General features: G+C 35.9%; 1 protein-coding gene across 1 annotated transcript in view; it reads right to left on the bottom strand.

Moving 5' to 3' along the window:
* LOC121367395 (E3 ubiquitin-protein ligase Hakai-like) overlaps nt 1–17391 on the bottom strand; it is a 39368-nt gene that overhangs the window by 21924 nt on the left and 53 nt on the right. The window contains exon 2 of the mRNA XM_041491549.1: nt 4546–4685. Within this exon, the coding sequence (XP_041347483.1) occupies nt 4546–4681 (136 nt within the window). The 5' untranslated portion in view covers nt 4682–4685. The remainder of the gene's footprint in view (nt 1–4545; nt 4686–17391) is intronic.

Genomic DNA, 17391 nt, shown 5'->3' with positions numbered 1-17391 from the left:
GACCATTCGCCATAAAGATCCAAGTACCCAAATATAACCACCATCTACCCCACAGCAAAGAATGTTTGGTATTTCTTGCTCATTCTAACATCTACCAAAACAAGCTCACCAGGATATGTCCTTCTTTCAACTCATTAGTTTTCATCCAAATGCATTACAGCTGGACATGAAAGATGAACATGTCAATATTTTCTGTGACAGAATATATGACACATTCAGACACTCAGAATTGGAAAACCATGGCAGTACATGGTCCGGAGAGATTTGACACCATGTGACACATGAACTCGGGTAAAATAAGCTTTACGTGTATTATATCTTGAAATCTGTCCAAAGCTCTGTAGTGGTTTTACTTTTCCTGGCGTCCCTCTACAAGTATTCAACAAAATAACTTGCATATACACAAGATATAACTTCTGTTTTGTATGGTCATCGTTTAAGACAGACAAAATTTGGTAGAAATGTGAAACCAAATTCAGTTTTATCTTAACCAAATAAATAAAGACTCCAATTAGGTTTTTGTTGAATTTATTGTCAAATAACAATGGCCAAATTAATGACTGATAGCTTAAACTGTAGATATTAGACTTGTGTACATACACCTACATTCACCTTCTAAAGGTATTTTGACTTGTGTACATACACCTACATTCACCTTCTAAAGGTATTTTGACTTGTGTACCTACACCTGCAATCACCTTCTAAAGGTATTTTGACTTGTGTACCTACACCTGCATTCACCTTCTAAAGGTATTTTGACTTGTGTACCTACACCTGCATTCACCTTCTAAAGGTATTTTGACTTGTGTACCTACACCTGCATTCACCTTCTAAAGGTATTTTGACTTGTGTACCTACACCTTCTAAAGGTATTTTGACTTGTGTACATACACCTACATTCACCTTCTAAAGGTATTTTGACTTGTGTACATACACCTGCAATCACCTTCTAAAGGTATTTTGACTTGTGTACATACACCTTCTAAAGGTATTTTGACTTGTGTACATACACCTTCTAAAGGTATTTCGACTTGTGTACATACACCTTCTAAAGGTATTTTGACTTGTGTACATACACCTTCTAAAGGTATTTCGACTTGTGTACATACACCTTCTAAAGGTATTTTGACTTGTGTACATACACCTGCAATCACCTTCTAAAGGTATTTTGACTTGTGTACCTACACCTACATTCACCTTCTAAAGGTATTTTGACTTGTGTACATACACCTTCTAAAGGTATTTTGACTTGCATACATACACCTTCTAAAGGTATTTTGACTTGTGTACATACACCTACATTCACCTTCTAAAGGTATTTTGACTTGTGTACCTACACCTTCTAAAGGTATTTTGACTTGTGTACATACACCTTCTAAAGGTATTTCGACTTGTGTACATACACCTGCAATCACCTTCTAAAGGTATTTTGACTTGTGTACATACACCTGCAATCACCTTCTAAAGGTATTTTGACTTGTGTACATACACCTACATTCACCGTCTAAAGGTATTTTGACTTGTGTACCTACACCTACATTCACCTTCTAAAGGTATTTTGACTTGTGTACATACACCTTCTAAAGGTATTTTGACTTGCATACATACACCTTCTAAAGGTATTTCGACTTGTGTACATACACCTGCAATCACCTTCTAAAGGTATTTTGACTTGTGTACATACACCTGCAATCACCTTCTAAAGGTATTTTGACTTGTGTACATACACCTGCAATCACCTTCTAAAGGTATTTCGACTTGTGTACATACACCTTCTAAAGGTATTTTGACTTGTGTACATACACCTGCAATCACCTTCTAAAGGTATTTTGACTTGTGTACATACACCTGCAATCACCTTCTAAAAGTATTTTGACTTGTGTACATACACCTACATTCACCTTCTAAAGGTATTTTGACTTGTGTACATACACCTACATTCAGCTTCTAAAGGTATTTTGACTTGTGTACATACACCTTCTAAAGGTATTTTACTTGTGTACATACACCTTCATTCACCTTCTAAAGGTATTTTGACTTGTGTACATACACCTACATTCACCTTCTAAAGGTATTTTGACTTGTGTACATACACCTTCTAAAGGTATTTTGACTTGTGTACATACACCTACATTCACCTTCTAAAGGTATTTTGACTTGTGTACATACACCTTCTAAAGGTATTTTGACTTGCATACATACACCTTCTAAAGGTATTTCGACTTGTGTACATACACCTACATTCACCTTCTAAAGGTATTTTGACTTGTGTACATACACCTTCTAAAGGTATTTTGACTTGTGTACATACACCTACATTCACCTTCTAAAGGTATTTTGACTTGTGTACATACACCTTCTAAAGGTATTTTGACTTGTGTACATACACCTACATTCACCTTCTAAAGGTATTTTGACTTGTGTACATACACCTGCAATCACCTTCTAAAGGTATTTTGACTTGTGTACATACACCTTCATTCACCTTCTAAAGGTATTTTGACTTGTGTACATACACCTGCAATCACCTTCTAAAGGTATTTTGACTTGTGTACATACACCTTCATTCACCTTCTAAAGGTATTTTGACTTGTGTACATACACCTGCAATCACCTTCTAAAGGTATTTTGACTTGTGTACATACACCTTCATTCACCTTCTAAAGGTATTTTGACTTGTGTACATACATCTTCTAAAGGTATTTCGACTTGTGTACATACACCTACATTCACCTTCTAAAGGTATTTTGACTTGTGTACATACACCTTCTAAAGGTATTTTGACTTGTGTACATACACCTTCTAAAGGTATATTGACTTGTGTACATACACCTGCAATCACCTACTAAGGGTATTTTGACTTGTGTACATACACCTACATTCACCTTCTAAAGGTATTTTGACTTGTGTACATACACCTTCTAAAGGTATTTTGACTTGTGTACATACACCTACATTCACCTTCTAAAGGTATTTTGACTTGTGTACATACACCTACATTCAGCTTCTAAAGGTATTTTGACTTGTGTACATACACCTTCTAAAGGTATTTTACTTGTGTACATACACCTTCATTCACCTTCTAAAGGTATTTTGACTTGTGTACATACACCTACATTCACCTTCTAAAGGTATTTTGACTTGTGTACATACACCTTCTAAAGGTATTTTGACTTGTGTACATACACCTGCAATCACCTTCTAAAGGTATTTTGACTTGTGTACATACACCTTCATTCACCTTCTAAAGGTATTTTGACTTGTGTACCTACACTTTCTAAAGGTATTTTGACTTGTGTACATACACCTTCTAAAGGTATTTCGACTTGTGTACATACACCTTCTAAAGGTATTTCGACTTGTGTACATACACCTGCAATCACCTTCTAAAGGTATTTTGACTTGTGTACATACACCTGCAATCACCTTCTAAAGGTATTTTGACTTGTGTACATACACCTGCAATCACCTTCTAAAGGTATTTTGACTTGTGTACATACACCTACATTCACCTTCTAAAGGTATTTTGACTTGTGTACATACACCTTCTAAAGGTATTTTGACTTGTGTACATACACCTACATTCACCTTCTAAAGGTATTTTGACTTGTGTACATACACCTGCAATCACCTTCTAAAGGTATTTTGACTTGTGTACATACACCTTCATTCACCTTCTAAAGGTATTTTGACTTGTGTACATACACCTGCAATCACCTTCTAAAGGTAGTTTGACTTGTGTACATACACTTACATTCACCTTCTAAAGGTATTTTGACTTGTGTACATACACCTTCATTCACCTTCTAAAGGTATTTTGACTTGTGTACATACACCTGCAATCACCTTCTAAAGGTATTTTGACTTGTGTACATACACCTACATTCACCTTCTAAAGGTATTTTGACTTGTGTTCATACACCTTCTAAAGGTATTTTGACTTGTGTACATACACCTACATTCACCTTCTAAAGGTATTTTGACTTGTGTACATACACCTGCAATCACCTTCTAAAGGTATTTTGACTTGTGTACATACACCTTCATTCACCTTCTAAAGGTATTTTGACTTGTGTACATACACCTTCATTCACCTTCTAAAGGTATTTTGACTTGTGTACATACATCTTCTAAAGGTATTTCGACTTGTGTACATACACCTACATTCACCTTCTAAAGGTATTTTGACTTGTGTACATACACCTGCAATCACCTTCTAAAGGTATTTTGACTTGTGTACATACACCTTCTAAAGGTATTTTGACTTGTGTACATACACCTTCTAAAGGTATATTGACTTGTGTACATACACCTGCAATCACCTACTAAGGGTATTTTGACTTGTGTACATACACCTGCATTCACCTTCTAAAGGTATTTTGACTTGTGTACATACACCTGCAATCACCTTCTAAAGGTATTTTGACTTGTGTACATACACCTGCAATCACCTTCTAAAGGTATTTTGACTTGTAGTTACATTGAACTATTACCCCGGATAGTTACTACAAACACCAAATCTACAAGTTTCTGTTGATGTGTTACCGTGAATATTCAGACTCTCTGCTTCCTGTGCTGGTTCTGGTTCCGGTTCCGATTCTCGGTTCACTTGTGCTGTCTTACGACCTCGTCCCCGTCCCCTCCCACGCCCCCGACCCCTTCCACGAACTTTACCAGTCATCTTCCTGTTAAAAATATACAGCAATATATTATTGTTTAACAATATTATAATACACAATGTCATCACTTGAAATATATATATACTACTCAAAAGAATTTAAGGGTCAAAAATTTATAACCAAATAAGTTTCAGAGTGTATTAGATTGATGATGTAAACTACACCAAATTTTTTATTTATTGTTCCATATTTACAAAAAACTACAAATAAACAGACCTTCGTTTTTGAAAAACCCAGGAGTGCTAAAAATCGCACTCCTCAAAATGCTTACGACTACAAGGGGAGTGGAAATGACACTCTTCAAAATGCAGAGGAGGGAAAAATCGCACCCCTCAAAATAATCTGAATTAGAGGTAAGAGACCGAGAGGAATTGCACCCATGAACATGATTAAGTTTGAGGAGTAATGATTTCTAACTTAAATATCTTAAGAGTTAATGTTTTGTGTTTTCAAAATAAATATCCTAATTTAACTAATATGATAGTTGTTCTCAATTGCAGTCTTTCACAAGAAAAGGAAACACCATGAACACAACATTTATCGATTTCTTATGTATTATATGCATATCATGTTGCATTAAAATTCTGAATCATGATAATCTGTTGACTATTTATGAATAAAGAATTGAAACTGATTTGTTGTGTTTATTCTGTTTTATTTAAAACAAGTACAATAATTTTAATCTTCATCGCAGAATGATATGATTTCTCCATGGACACAAACCTGTGAACTGAATGTGAATTGGCATTTTATCAAACATGGTATTGTTATTAAGAATAATTCTAACTGTAAAATATCTAATAAAACACTCACAAAAAATAATGTCAGTAGGCCTATTTGCAAATCATTTAAACTAAAAAGAAATTAAAAGTGTAACAACCACATGGTACAGGGTTATCACATTTATCATGATATCATAATAATAATATACATGTCATGTCCCTTCAAATTATCTATTTAAAAATGACGATAATAATAATAATGTCATAACAGAGATAATGTCAACATCTATTGTTTTCTACCCAAATATATCTTACTACAATTTTTATAAATATATATTTTTACAAACAGGATTAACTTTAATTATCAGTGTACTGTAGTTAACACGTCATTTATTATACTACTAACTCGAATAATAGCAACCCATAAAAAACTAAAACAAACCCCCACCCCACCCCCCAACATAACCACCCTAATGTAAGCTTAATTTTAAAATATACATGCTTTACTCTCGGTAAATTTGAATTACTGACTTGATATTAAATCGGTGTAGGTTTGTTTCAGGTGCCCGTCAACCGATCACATGTACTAGAAATCTGACTCTACCAAGGGCAATGTCCTTTGCTTTAATTCACGTGGCAGTATCGTGAAACGAAAAGTAGAAATGTCTACGAGTACATCGCTATGTTATTAACGAAAACAAAACCTGCTTTACAAAATTACTTTTTTGTTTGTGTACGCGTTTACTGTGATATCAACATGTAAAAACATTATACATTAAACATTATATATATTGGACAACGCACCTATTATTTTTCCTGTACGTGATCAAAACGACGACAGTATAAATACATTTCGCGATCATTACCTGCATTGTACGAAATTAAACAAACAAAACAGACGAGATCTTAATAATAAGTGAACTCCTAGCTGATTGGCTCAGTGTAAAGATAACCGACCAATCGTGTTTCAATATGTAAAAAGTATTATAGGAAGTTCATTGTGAACAGAATGGAAAGATTTGTGGCGTTGTAATAACCAAAAAACACAAGCGTGATTTGTTCAATTTAGGGGCGCGTTATTTCGCGCCCGTCAGATTGAGTTGATGGGGGTTCACGGGCGTGATAGCGCTCGCGCCCGTCAAAAACGAAGGTCTGGGTTCAGGGGGTGGGGATGAACTCCCCTCTTGGCCATGTTTTGGTGGGGTTTTTTAAAGAAACCTTAAATATTAGCCATAACTGTAACTAGTTCAGTGCAAATTAAGATGATGATGATGATGATAACTAGTTTATCGTGCTGATATACAACTAGGGTTTCGAACACGCCCATCCCGAGTCCGACCTCCGATAAGATCGGTGGCCTGACTCGGGATGGAGGGGGTTGAAAATGGGCAGAATTTTGAAAATAGCAATTAGTAAAAAAGTTAATAGAATAAATAAAAAAAAGAGAAAAAGGTTACAAGCCAAAAATAAAAAAGAATTGACTGCTCGGCCGAATATTTATATAATTTGGAGCATTTTAGAAGGACAGTCCAAAATTAAATAAGAGAAAGAAGAGAGGATCGGACTATTTAATAATATTTTTTAAAAAGAAGTAATTTCGACATAAAATTTTGAACGCAGATCTAAAAGTTTAAAGTCCGATCGATATGTCCACGCGAGTAACCTCGTTAAGGCCGTTTGGGTGCACAGCTTAAAGGGACAAGATGGGTTGCATCCCGTCAAGAAAACCCCTAGATTGACAGTCGATAGACGTTGAAGGTGTAGTGCTGTGCTGAAATACAGATCTTGAGAAGCCGGATCCGTCTGAACGAGAGAGAGTATCAGACTAGGGTATAGTCCAGTTGTCATGGGTTGGTATAGTGGTGCGGACGGGCCCGACTCCGGAGGATACGAGATGGTATCACTATAAAGCAAGGTAAAGTCTAGGAAAAGAGTAGTAGGGGCCGACCCCGCTTCCTATTTCTTCTTAGAGTGGGGCGGTCAATCTTCCAGTGCTGCTAGGACAGGCTCGGACATGTAGAGACTAAACGCGAACAACCGTGGCGTTCTGCAGAATGGCCGTCATACGAGTCACGAAAACAAAACAAGTCGACAGTCAGACGGAGAAATGACGTGGAGGCAAGGAATCTCGCTAAAAAAGAATCCAACCTGGTGGTGCAGGCTGTCGAAACGAGAAGCGTTCCAGCATTCAATCAGTTCCAATGGCCGCATACATGCAAGTAGAAAACTTCATTTCGCTGACAAAAACAACGAAATGAAGGACTCCCAAGTCGAGCACACGAAAGCACGTGCAGTTTGCACAAGCGAAACAAACATGTCTTACCGCATGGAGCTCCAGACTGGGAATCAAAAAAATTAAGATGAACACCATTCAAAAATTCAAGGTAACACCTACGACTACATGGGGTGGGATGAGGTGGGTGGGTGGGGGGGGGGGACGACAGTGGCCACCTTGTGCCTAGTGTACACCTACAAATGACAAGTGACATTTAAAATAAGGAGATGAACAGGTAGCTGCAAGTATAATTTTTACCTTTTAAAACATAATCAACACTTTTGGCAGGAAGCTGCCTCTTGCACACACTGATAAATTCCTCTTAATCCACTTAAATATGGATAAAAAATTAATACTGATATTCATAATTGGCTCTAGTTAAAAAAAAATGTCACCTAAAATCACACTGACATTGCATAAATATCAATACTTTGCTTCAAAATTGAAAAAAAAATAAACATGCTTTATGGTGTCGGACGTACACTATAACAGCACCACAGTAGCATGGCAATTGTTACATATTCAGTAATTGTTTTTATATTTTTTAATCAACCATATAAAATAAACATTGCATTTCAGTAACATTTTACAACCAGTTAGCAGAAGTGGAGATTTTTTTTATATTTTGGTGTTGGACGTACACACGAGTAATATGTAAATATTATGGATAAAAGACTGCTTGAAATATAAATTTGTCTTTTATATATTATGTCAATTAACAAAGGACATGTCTGGAATTATTTCTGTATAAAGATTTTTATTTCTACTCACTTATGTATAACAAAATGCTGATAAATGTGTTAACATAATTTTTCGTAAACTATTGCTGCATTCATGGTTGATGCATTAGTTGCATTATCAATGATTAAAACACATCTACTGAAAAAGGATTAATGTAATATTTGACACTAGAGATATTAACCTTTCAAATGATACCAAACTTGTCTCACTTGAATGAGTTTCTAAAAATGACCTATTGGTACCGTTTACTTGACCATGGAATATCCCATCAAGGTTATGTAGCTGATTAACCATTATTTTAAAGGCTTGCGGTGAACTCGTATGGAAAACTTACTTGTATGGGGGAAAATGCAGTGAACTTGTATGGAAATCCACAAGTGAACTCGTATGGAAGACTTACTCGTATGGAAATTACAAACTTGATATATCCAATACTGTATCAGAGTTATGTCCCTTGGAAGAGAAGTCGGCTAAAATTTCGTTCTGCGAAATCACACTAAAAAGAAGTCATGAATACCACCAAACGGTAATAATTGTTACACAATTAATTCCACCATACCCCCAGACCTCTAGCATCACAAAGAACGTTCTTTTAAGAACGCAGTGACAAAAACTTGATGAATTCTGAAATAAACTCTTCAAAAATGGCGGACGAAAAAACCGAACCGGAAACAGGCCCTGTAATTAAGATAAGACGTACATCACACACGCTCAAACCAAACCCAAAATATCAAAACATTACACCAGTAGATATTAAAACGACAGAATACCAAATGGATGTTACAAAAGCATTAAAAAACAAACTGTCAGCTGCATGTAGACCTGAAAAATTCACAAAAAAAGAAATCCAAGAAGGGCAACAAGCCCAGATAATACTGGAACTGAGTGCGGCGGCTTTTGAAACATTTTTAAAAATGTTGCTTGATTACTACCAACTACTTGATGAAAAATCCACTGTATCAATAAAAATAACTCGAACCGTAGATAACAAGGGACACACCAACATCCAAACTTTACGAATTACATATTGTGACAAATTAACTAAACCAACGACAGTAAATCTGTACATGACAACAAGCTGAATCCTGATCAATGGGAATCTAGAACCCATTCGAGAACCAATCCTTCGTCTGAAAAAACTCTTCGAAAATGATCACAACATACATTCTCAAGACACACAGATCAAAACATTGATACAAAAATCAATACAAACTAAAGCTCCAAGAACCAACCTCCAAAGCCATGGATCACAACATGATGGTGAACGAACTGCCATAAAAAATTCATCATGCCAGGCCTCAAACAGACAAGAAATCCACGAGAAGGAAACAAAGCAAAAAGACTTACCCAACCAAACTCAAGCCCACCAAAATGCCCCAAGTCAAATATCGGAGACAAAAGAAACTGGAAATAATGGACTGGAGTACCACGACAATCAGCTACCATCAGGGCAAGAACATATTGATGAACTACTAACAACAACAACAACAGATAAACCTGTCTGCCCAAATACAAGTGAACAGGCTGTAGTAAAGGACATTTATTTGAACCAAAAAAATAAAATACCCGAAGCTGATCAATGTGATTATCAAACTGGCCCTGATACCAGCATCCGAAAAAAAAAAGAAGTAAAGTTTGTTTTATTTAACGACGCCACTAGAGCACATTGATTTTTTATCTTATCATCGGCTATTGGACGTCAAACATATGGTCATTTTGACACTTTTAAAGAGGAAACCCGCTGTCGCCACATAGGCTACTCTTTTTTCGACAGGCAGCAAGGGATCTTTTATTTGCGCTTCCCACAGGCAGGATAGCACAAACCATGGCCTTTGTTGAACCAGTTATGGATCACTGGTCGGTGCAAGTGGTTTACACCTACCCATTGAGCCTTGCGGAGCACTCACTCAGGGTTTGGAGTCGGTATCTGGATTAAAAATCCCATGCCTCGACTGGGATCCGAACCCAGTACCTACCAGCCTGTAGACCGATGGCCTGCCACGACGCCACCGAGGCCGGTGCATCCGAAAAAAGCCCTCAAATAACAAAGGAGTGCCACAGAAACATACTTCACGTGGTATGCAACATTCCGATCCTGCCATTAACACACTAAATAATGTGGAAATGTCCATCTGTGATCTTCTCCTTCAGTTCAAGGCATGCCTGCCAAACCAAAATATTATGCTGGAACAAACCCAGCCCCAATCAATACACCCTCAAACACTAAAAGAAATCAACAGCATTACAACAACCATCGCAGAAATAAAGAAAACCATCAACCAGTTGACCGATAATTTCAATAAAAAGATTAAAGAAATTTTTTACTGATTACCAAGTTACTCAGATATTTTAAAGAAACCTGCTCATGTCGACACATCAACACAGACCGACTTGCCACAACCTGCTATAAAAATTCACCATGAAGCCCCAGTTAAAGTTACACCCAACAACCAAAAAACCAGTGCTTCAGAACCTCTGCCAGATGTCAAATTGAACCCCACAGCATCAACCACGAATAAAACAGAAACAACAACATTGGACAAAGAAATAAATCAAAAAGAGCTCCAAGAGTCTGCAAAGATAACACCAAAACAAAAATCACAGGAATGCACACCAGAGGAATACCATAATGGAAAAATACACACAACATACTCAAAACAAGACGTAATGATCATAGGGGACTCCAATACAAGGATGATACGATCCCACAACCTAATTCCAGGGAAGCGCAGCTCACGCATTGAGTTAGGAGAAAAAACCATTAGAGGAGCAACAAAATTTATTACAAATATGGACCCACATTACCAGCCATCTCACCTGATCATACAAACAGGAGGAAATGACATCAGTCATAATAATCCAACTACAGTATTAAATGATTTTGACATGTTGGTCAAAACGGCATCAAATCTAAAGAACACAAAAGTGTACATCAGTGTCATATTCCACCAAAACATACATGAACGGCAGAAAAAGGAATCTGACAATGACTTTTTTGAAATCTGCAAACATTCCAATGTTCAATACATAAGCATGCTTGATATCAGCTCGACAAGCACCCACTTTGAAAATAATGACCCAAAACACCTCAATGGACTAGGTATCAGAGTGATGAAATACAAATATCTGCTATACCCCAAGTTTGGAAATGGATACGCCTACAGAGTCAAAGCCCCCATGTGGAAAGAACAAACCAATCAACGAAACCACGACAAAAGACAACACTTCATACCAACACCATGGAACAAGCCAGTCAAATATGCCTCAAAAGACTTCCATAAGGCACCAGGTTATCACACATCTGACGTGCCTGTCCTATTAAACAATAGGTTTTCGCCACTAGTAACCTTAGTATGAGTGGTTTGAACACCCAGTATAAATGACAAAGATCACAAGACCAAGAAAATCTACTAGACTCTTATTACATGTGTGTAAAAATAACCTGCTCCTAACTATGTGCCACCTTTGTGCTAAACCATATTGTGCTAGCTGTCTGATCTAAATATGGAACTGTGTGAAAAACAGCTTGCTACTAACTTGATGTGCCAAAATAACATATGTGCCTGCTATTCACTGTGCCAGATTTGTGCTACACGGTGACTGTGCCATATGTTATAAATAAGTGCAACACAAACATAAAATCAATGATGACAACAGTACAATGTATCAACAAGAACTATCACCTGACTCGCTTAGCAAAATACAAAACTTTATAGATACTGAAATATCTGTCCATAACATTAACCAAGCTGTTAGCTCATTAAATGATATCGTGCTAACTGCAGCGTCTAGAATGTCACCAACAAAAAAGATTAATCATTCTAAAAGGACCCAAAAGAAAAAACATAAAATCACAACTTATAGACTCCAAACACAATTCAGGGACCTAGCTAGGCAACTAAAAGCAGACCTATTTAATGCTAACCTGCGAACAAGATTAATGAGTACAAAGAAAAACATATATATATATATATAAAAGTCCCACGAAACAGTGTTAACATTGCCTGCAGGAGTGAACTGGGCGCTACCCACTTATAAATAGCATACATACAAATATTTGTAAATATTTTATGTACCTAGAAAATGTAGAAGAATCAAGATCTATATTATATGATGCAGTATCCTGTAGCAAAGAGCTACAAACACAACACAACATAGGCTGGCATGCTTATTTACAAGATATGTTTGATAATAACAACATTGACACAAGTCTATTAACCAACGCTAAAATTCACCCAAAATCAAACTCTAGCTACGCTAACAAAATCCTTGATGACAAATATTACAAACACTTTAAAATCAAGCTACAGAACTCTGAAAAGCTGAAAATATTTAAACATATTAAAAACAAATATGAAATGGCAAATTACTTGAAATATAAAAAAAATATCAATTTTAGACAAGCTCTCACAAAACTATGTTTATGTGCTCACAGACTGGAAATCGAGGTAGGACGTTATAGGAATATCCATAGAAATTACCGTATATGCCGGCTGTGCCAAAAAGAACCAGAAGATGAGATTCATTTTTTGACTCTGTGTCCAATAAATATGCATTTAAGAAAAATACTATACTATAAAGTCGGTCAAATATGTTCTGAGTTCACATTTCTGTCTGAACTGGAAAAATGTGTTTTCCTTCTTGACGGCCCAGAACAAGTAACTCCAACTGTTGGGCAATTCTGTTATGAAATGTTCAACCATAGGCAAAATGAACTTACCAGACCCTCTACTACAACACCAACTTGAATAAACACTTATACTCACTCAGTGACACTGCACACATTTACGTATACATGTCGTATAACTATTACACGTATATAATCATTGTCATCATTATTATTACTATGTGTCTGATCTTACCATTTTATATTCTAATTATGTATGTTGTCCAATGTATACCATGCCATGTTTATATGATTCATATATAAATAAATGATTTGATTTGATTTGTATAGCAACTTGTGTGTAGTTTTTATGCAGAGTTCGACAAATCCGCTAGCACGACATCCGTGGCTAGTGGTTTTTAAGTTTGGGATAATACCTTTTTTGTTCATCAATTAATAACGGATTACACATCGCCATTATATTCATTTGATATCAGTCCGACACGGGATGATGCCCTGTATTTGAGCACTTCTCCCTAAACTAATCTGTTTACTTATTAAATTGACACCTATGACTCACCGGGGATCAGAGTAATTTAACATAACACTGAATTCAATATTTAAAACTAAAGCTATAAAAAGTCGCTCCAAAATCCACCCAGTTAACTTCACTCGGAACCTTGTGTGGTTTGTCATCAACCAGTAACAAGATGACATCACGCCGTGGAATGCGACTCTTGCCAACAATGGACACACAGGACATGAGACACAAAATATATAACATGATACGAAAATAGGTGACCACAGGTGACACGAAAATAGGTGACTGCCGTTGACGCACAAACTGCGGTTGACACGCAAATAGTTGACTGATGGTGACATAAATAAGAAGCATGTATACAAAACAAGTGTCAAAATACACATTTAAGAGAAATATCAAAGTATATCTGCATATCCAAACATCCTCATACAAGTTCACCGTTATTTTTTTTACATACAAGTTTGTTTTCCATACAAGTTTTCCGTTCATACGAGTTAGTTTCCATACGAGTTCTCCGCATCCCGTTTTAAAATCAAATAAGGTGGAGGTTTATTTTGTTTTATTTGTAGATACTCATAATTCTTTTTACTCAAATTATTTCTTTATTCTTAAAACAGATCCTATCTCTGGCAGGAATGGACGTTTTAATAAATGTTGATGATGTGGTTTATGTGTAAAAGTGCTCTATATATTAATTAAACTGGTGATTATATCACCGGTGCCCTGACTGACTCATGATCCGTTCAAATCGTGGAAAGACAACAATCCCTCCCCTCTAAGAAAAGAAACACACACACACACACTCACACACACACAGTTTAACATGCCTCTAAAGAAACAATACGATAATTGTTAAAAGTAGCAACCCCAGCTAACACCTATTGTAATCTGGAATTGCCAGTTTTGTGGGTTTTGTCTTTAGTTTTTTTATTATTCTTTAATATTTTATTAAATTACTATAACATTTTCACTATTATTTTAAACACAATAAAATTACCTTTTAAACAACATGTAATGTGTGTGTGTTGTTTATTGGTATCTTAAGTTATTTGTGTTTGAATCTGTAATTAGCGGCTTTTCACTGCTCACTGCGCGTCAGTAGGATTGGCAAAGCTTCCCACTGCATGTGGCTATTTCAAGTCCACTTGCAACTGGGTTACACCTACTTAATATTAAAAAAATAAATGATTACTGCAGCATTTGTTAGTGATTTTACTTATTGATTTTTAGTTTTTAACAAACATGGATGATATATGATTACTAATATATATAGTATGGTTCATATTCATTGATATTTTGTGCAGGTTTATGGAGAAATCCCTTTTGTTGAACTTTTCTTCTAAAAATAGATTATCTAATTCATTTGGAATTCCCATTCTTTGATCAAATGGTACTTCGTTTTATAGCATCTTTTGTCCTAAAATACAAAGTAATTTTGTAAAATTAAATATATATATTTTTTTAGTGTAATTAATTATTTTACATTAATAATTATTATAAATTTTACATTAATTAATTTATGATATAAAAATTATTCATAAACAAAATATAATTTGAAGAAATTCATCCTATTTCAGAGCTATCAAATGGAATTGTTCTCGAATTAAAATATTTCTTTGAACAGTCAAATAAAGGTCTTCTTGACCGTGTCCATTTATTACCAACAATGCACTGGCCCCCATTTAATGGCCCAGCACATGCTCTAATAAGGAACTGGACAAAAAAAGACCACCCAAACCCCCAATACTTGCTGCCAAATTTCCTCAAAGTTGCGCACCCCTTTCTCTTTGGCATTAACGGCTCCATTCAAACTTCCATAGTACCACCACCACCCCCACCCGCCTGCTACCGATTCGATCGGGCTGCTGGTGCTCCCTTGCACCTGCCAGTGCAGGCAGTCCCTCCTCTCCCCTCCCCCCACCTTTCCTGTCATGGATGGAGGAGCCGGCCAAGGCTGGCTCTTGTGCCCACGACAGGCGTGCACTACAACAGCTTGTTCTGAATGTGCACGTAAAACCCTATGACATGACATGACATGAAATATCTCAGTCAAATAATTGGTCATATCGAAGAATGACATGGATTTTCGAAACACACTGGTCACTAGTTCTTGAAGGATGATTTTTCCACTGAATAAATGTACATAACAGAACAGAAAATTACTTTACTAAATACAATGTATTGTATATATTATATCACATATAATTGTCATATTTAGGAAAGAACATTACTTTCTTGGTGTAACAAATGAAAGGTGAGAAACAGTAACCAAATATTTTTCATCAAATTGCTAAATTTTATTATGATTTGTTAGTTATTAAGCAAATTAAAGGGAAAAGTCTTAATAATTTTAGGCACCGGTGCCGTCTTTGGCCTTTAGTTTACTTACTATAATGTATATCACGATTTCTAAAAATGGTTAGATTTCCGACACCTACTTTCGGGATGCAGTCGATTCATCCACTGGACAATTCGTCCACTGAAAATTCGTCCACTGAGGAACTCGAGACGATTCGTCCACTACAAAAAATCAGTATCGGACGATTCGTCCATTGGGTTTTTATTTTGTCCATTATTACCCCATATTTTTTTTGCTGTGCCATAAATTTACAAAGGTGAAAATAAATTATATTGCATTAGATTACGCTTGGTTGATGTTTTTGTAACAATGCTCTGCAGACATAATTCTTTGGCGTTTCTATTTATTCGGTTATTGTTTGTTTCTATAATGTACGCCTTTCACGCTACATGTCGTAGGATGTTTTTAGTACAATGTGCCCAGTAAAGATAATCTTTAGTCCTTCCCTTTCAAAGTGGTAAGTGTACAGGTGTCCTCTATTGTGATATTGTGAAGTAATTAGCAATGCAGGCTCATTACTGCTTAAGCTTGTTTCACCAAGTTGGATCCAGTAGCGTCTAAAACAACACGCCTTATTTCAAAGCTGCACCGCTAACTACCTGTATGGACGGAATGAATGAATGAATGAATGAATGAATGTTTAACGACACCCCAGCACGAAAAATACATCGGCTATTGGGTGTCAAACTATGGTTTGTTGAATTGTTTTTTAATGTACATTTAATTAAATTGGAATTGAAGACAACGTTTTTATTTGATTTCGAGGTTATTAGGCATAACGTGATGAGGGAGGGTACAGTAGATAAAATTTACGCCATTGAAGGAGAACATGACGTGGAGGCTTGCATTACTTATTTACCACATTGTGTACGAGCGAGTGGACGAATCATCCGCATGATAATGAATACAAACAGTTAATAAAAACTGGATAGTAATGTTGAATTCTAACTCTATTTTACTTTTTTGGTTATAGTATACACAAAATAATGTTAAGAAACGATTACAATGTCAAAGAAATAACTATTAATATGTTTGAAAAAAATGCAGTCATCGAGTGGACGAATTGTCCGAGGTGAGTGGATGAATCGTCTGTGGACGAATTGTCCAGTGGACGAATCGACTGGAAAGCCTACTTTCTATGTAACTTTGGTTCCAATAGAGCTACCGGAAGGACTTTCCTTTGGCACTGTCACTAACCCTAACTCTATTCATGATAAGTATTTATAATGTTCTTTGTACGTGGCAGTGCCAAAGAAAAGTCCTACCTGTCTTGTACGACGGGAGTCATTTCAACTTTAAATTTTAATTTTACTATCATTTTCGACATCGTTTTGGTTAACATTTTACTCTTGATTTACTCACTTATAGAATTCAGCATCATATAAAATTTAAAATAATAATGTCAATACCAACATCTATAATCATACAAATGATTAAACACAATATACGCTGTTTTATAAAGCAAATA

The sequence above is a fragment of the Gigantopelta aegis genome, chromosome 3 (genome assembly GCF_016097555.1).
Source record: "Gigantopelta aegis isolate Gae_Host chromosome 3, Gae_host_genome, whole genome shotgun sequence".
Classification (NCBI taxonomy): Eukaryota; Metazoa; Mollusca; class Gastropoda; order Neomphalida; family Peltospiridae; genus Gigantopelta; species Gigantopelta aegis.
The sequence above is the reverse complement of the archived record's forward strand: the minus strand, read 5'-3'. Positions and strand labels throughout refer to the sequence as shown.